The following is a 3716-nucleotide window of genomic DNA, read 5'->3' as shown; positions in this document are numbered from 1 at the left end:
CTAGTCTAGTACGTAAAGCGAAAGCTGATGATCATCACCCAGATTATCAACTTCATCCGGCGGTAGACGCAGTCGGTAGTCCCTCTCCCCTTCAACGCGAAGCCGGTTTTCCCACCAAAGGCCCAATTCCGTCAGAATCATGACGAGACCCGCGACGACGATGAGGGTCAAGCACACCGTGTATGCGCGCCTGTAGGTTGGGGCTTCGTTTGCGACAAAGGTCATGGTCGGCACGATGGCGCCGGCGTTCCCCAGACCGATCTGTGCGGCGCTCGCCCACGACCGCTTGTAGTGCCCAGCCATGTTGTTGCTCAGCCAGGTCCAGAGCGTCGGGAGGGCCATGAAGCAGCCGCCATTAAACAGGAAGAGAGCGCCGTACTGGGCGCGATCTGAAATCTTGTCCTGGTTCAGCAGCATCGCGTATCCGCAAATACACAACACCGCTGACAGGAAGCAGAAGACGAAGCGGTTGCGCAGGCGATCTGACAGCACTGCTGCCAGCCATGCCAGCACCGCTGGCCGCGACGTAAATGGGGATGGTGTACGCCTGCGCGGCAGCATTCGTGTAGCCAAGGCGAGCAATGATGGTGGGCACGAAGGCCGTGGCGTTGGAGGACGCCGAAACAGCGAAATAAATGATGATAGCGCTGTAGATCTTCCAGTCGGTCAGGATGCGGCGAAGCGCTTTGCGGTCCAGCCGGTCCATGCGAGCGAGTCCGCCGTCTTCGACGATCTGTCGCGCGACGAGAAGCTTCCTCTCCCGCGACGACAACCATTTCGCTTGGCTGGGCCAGTTCGTGATGATGAAGAGCAGCAGGATCGACAGGCTGATTGTGACGCTGCCTTCGATGATGTAGATCCAGCGCCAGGAGTCGAGACCTCCGTTTCCTTGGAGATTGCCGATCCCGTAGGCAAGTAGCTGATACAATTAACTATCTAGACGATATATGAGGGGTGGTACTTACGCCTCCCGTTGCAATTGCGATGCAGTTCGCAATGTAGAGGCCGACCATGCGCTTCTGCAGCTCGAAACGCGTGTAATACATCGAGGTCAGGTAGACGGCACCTGTGGAAATAGCAGGTAACCAGATTACGCCGACAGGCGACATACCTGGCACCAACCCAGCTTCAAACAGACCCAGAAACACCCGCAGGACGATCAGTCCAGGGTACGTCTTGACCAGCCCTTGACCCAGCGTCATGAACCCCCAGCACAGACTCATCCCACCTAGTAGGAGGGACGCACATGCTTCAGGATGAGATTACTCGGGATCTCAAAGAAGATGTACGGCGCAATCTGTACGAGCAAGGCGACGTTGAAGTCGTTGCCCACCATGCCCAGGTCTTTTTCCAGACCCTGCAGCTTCGCGTAGCCGATGTTGAGGCGGTCGATGAAGGCCCAGAAGAAGATGACGCTGATGGGCAGGAGGACGCGGATGTCGAGCTTTTGAAGGAGAAGCTTCTCCGCGACAGGGTCTAGTAGACTCTGTGCCTCGTCTCGAGTCAGGATGCCATCGTCTGTTCTGACGAAGTTTTCAGAGGAAGGTGACCCGACTAAGGCGATGTCGGCTTTGCAGTCAGCCCCGACTGGCGATGCTTCCACTCTCATGCTGATCGGCGAGCGCCAAGAAGAGGAGACTAAGCCGGGGACGGGCAGGTCGAAAGCAAGGATCAAACAAACTGGAAGAATAACCACTGACTGCCTAGGCAGGACATGTATCCAGGAGATCAAACTGTATTCATCCTCAGAGATTTTCAGGATAAGCAATTAAACGAGCTCCGTCGGAAAAGTTCGCAGCTCAGCATACCCCCAGGTAGCTGAAAGAGCACGCCACGCCAGCTGGCATCCAGGCAATTGGATAGAGCTCGACTGCTGCAGCAGGGCTGAGCCCCCGCGTTACTTCGGGAATTCCAAGCAGGTGGCTAATAATCGCGCAGGGAGAATTGCGGAATGCTTTATTGAGTTGCATACCATCACGATCGTTGTGAAAATTGTTGACCTCTCATGGTCGATCCATGATATTTCCTCTGTCTTCAATTGAAGCTGGAACTCATCAATCACAATGGGAACCACGACATGGACACGCTCGGATGATGGCCTCCAGCCGGACTGGCAGTTCTTCACCATTGCCGTGGCCATGACCACGCTGGACCTTTTTTTTGTTGTTGTTGTTGTTGTTGTTGTTGTTGTTGTTGTTGTTGTTGTTTTCCTCCAGCTGGAAAAGAGGCTCTATACAAAGGGCCGTCTGCAGTGGGAAGACTTTCTCATCATAATTGCCATGGTAGGTTTCTCGGAGACAGGAAGGAAGTGGCAGTGTTAACAATTTATGTCAGGTGTTTGGCGTATATGCTACGGTCATTGATTGTTTATGTGAGTTGCTTTCGTAACCACTATAGATATAGACTGACCATCGTAGCAGTCAAGGAGGGTTTCGGCATGCATAATGCGGATGTCTCGCCAGTTCAGCCAAAGCGAATCAACAATGTATGCTTAGTCCTTCTTCAGACTGCTTGTGGTCTCTGACCTCGAATCGACCACTGCAGTGGTACTACTTCGCGCACGCCCTGCACAAGTTCGGCATTGGCTTCATGAAGCTTTCCATCTTCACTTTATCCTACCGCGTGATCGCCCAAAACCCCGTCCGGAAGATCCTGATCGGCCTGTTTTCATCTTTCAGACAGTCTTTCCCTTGCCCCTACAATCCCAAGAGATTGAACGGACATTTTATCCAAGGAAGTTGGCTTCTTATGGTGGCGCTATGCTATTGCATCAATCTCCTACTTCTTCGAAGACAGATTTCGATTATGAATTAATTTCTTTGCTTTCATTTACTATACTATAGTATAGTTGTTGCAGACTCGGCCAAAAAGAGGTGCCATGACACTAACTCCTTGGTGAATCTGAATTAGGTATCGGGTGCGCCAACAATAGTATTTAATTGAAGTCTGGTCAAGGTTCCTGCAGTCTGTTAGTGTGTTTACTGAGCAGTTGCCTCTCCTCATCGGCCAATTGTATCCATCCTAAGCTTGACATAGAACTTAGATTGTATCATATCAACACATATCAAACAAATATCGTCGATGTTAGTTACCTATGATCACCTGAGAAGAAAGCTGACTTTACTTCCTTGCCCATGGGTTGTCTAGTAGACAACTCGATCCTCGTCTCGCTGGCACCGTTTATTTTTGTTATGCTGGAGATTTTTTGACTCCCAGCCAGCCACCTTGTCTATGATCATAGGTTTGTTACATGCTATATTCCTAGTCCATATTATACCCTTTTTTTTTTCTATATTTCTTGTCCATATATTTCATTCCTTATTTCTATATCTCTTGCCAATATACTTTATTCTTTACTATATTCATCACTATTCATCTTGTATATGCTCTAGCTCGCCAACTGATTCTCACTTCACCAACGCATCTGCATCTTCCACTCTCTCCCCCGCGTTATCAGCTGCCGTCGCATTATCGACCGGAAGATCCGGCACCAGAAACGTCACCGCCGTCGTCGTCGGCACAGCTGCAGCAAACAGCACGAACGACACGATGAGGTTGGTCATGGGCGAGTTGCTTGGTACGGCGCCGACACCGTAGGAGAGCGCCGATCCGACAGACTCGAATGCGCGGAGAATGCCGACTGTGAGAGTCAGCGTTTCGACGTCGTTGTCGAAGGTGCCGACGAGCCAGTAGACGAAGACGTAGTGGGATTCGTC

The 3716-nt window shown here is 51.3% G+C and overlaps 3 protein-coding genes across 3 annotated transcripts in view; 1 reads left to right on the top strand and 2 right to left on the bottom strand.

Annotated features, from left to right (window-relative positions):
• VTN77DRAFT_3454 (uncharacterized protein) lies at nucleotides 1-1609 on the bottom strand (the record flags this gene model as incomplete). The annotated part of the gene is made up of 5 exons (XM_069419404.1): nucleotides 1-402; nucleotides 449-919; nucleotides 966-1066; nucleotides 1112-1186; nucleotides 1243-1609. The coding sequence occupies 5 exons, from the start codon at nucleotides 1607-1609 to the stop codon at nucleotides 1-3; spliced, it is 1416 nt and encodes a 471-aa protein (XP_069278478.1).
• Nucleotides 1610-2063: 454 nt separating this feature from the next.
• VTN77DRAFT_3453 (uncharacterized protein) lies at nucleotides 2064-2814 on the top strand (the record flags this gene model as incomplete). Its single annotated transcript, XM_069419403.1, has 4 exons — nucleotides 2064-2282; nucleotides 2335-2371; nucleotides 2421-2485; nucleotides 2545-2814. 4 exons carry the CDS (start codon nucleotides 2064-2066, stop codon nucleotides 2812-2814), a joined length of 591 nt encoding a protein of 196 aa, XP_069278477.1.
• A 593-nt stretch (nucleotides 2815-3407) lies between these two features.
• Nucleotides 3408-3716, bottom strand: part of VTN77DRAFT_3452 (uncharacterized protein) — a gene marked incomplete at both ends in the record, with an annotated part of 1659 nt that continues 1350 nt past the window's right edge. Inside the window, one exon of the mRNA XM_069419402.1 lies at nucleotides 3408-3640. Coding sequence (XP_069278476.1) covers nucleotides 3408-3640 — 233 coding nt within the window. The remainder of the gene's footprint in view (nucleotides 3641-3716) is intronic.

Source organism: Rasamsonia byssochlamydoides (assembly GCF_041956645.1).
Source record: "Rasamsonia byssochlamydoides strain NRRL 3658 unplaced genomic scaffold VTN77scaffold_24, whole genome shotgun sequence".
NCBI classification, from domain to species: Eukaryota; Fungi; Ascomycota; class Eurotiomycetes; order Eurotiales; family Trichocomaceae; genus Rasamsonia; species Rasamsonia byssochlamydoides.
This window is presented reverse-complemented; position numbering and strand designations above follow the sequence as displayed.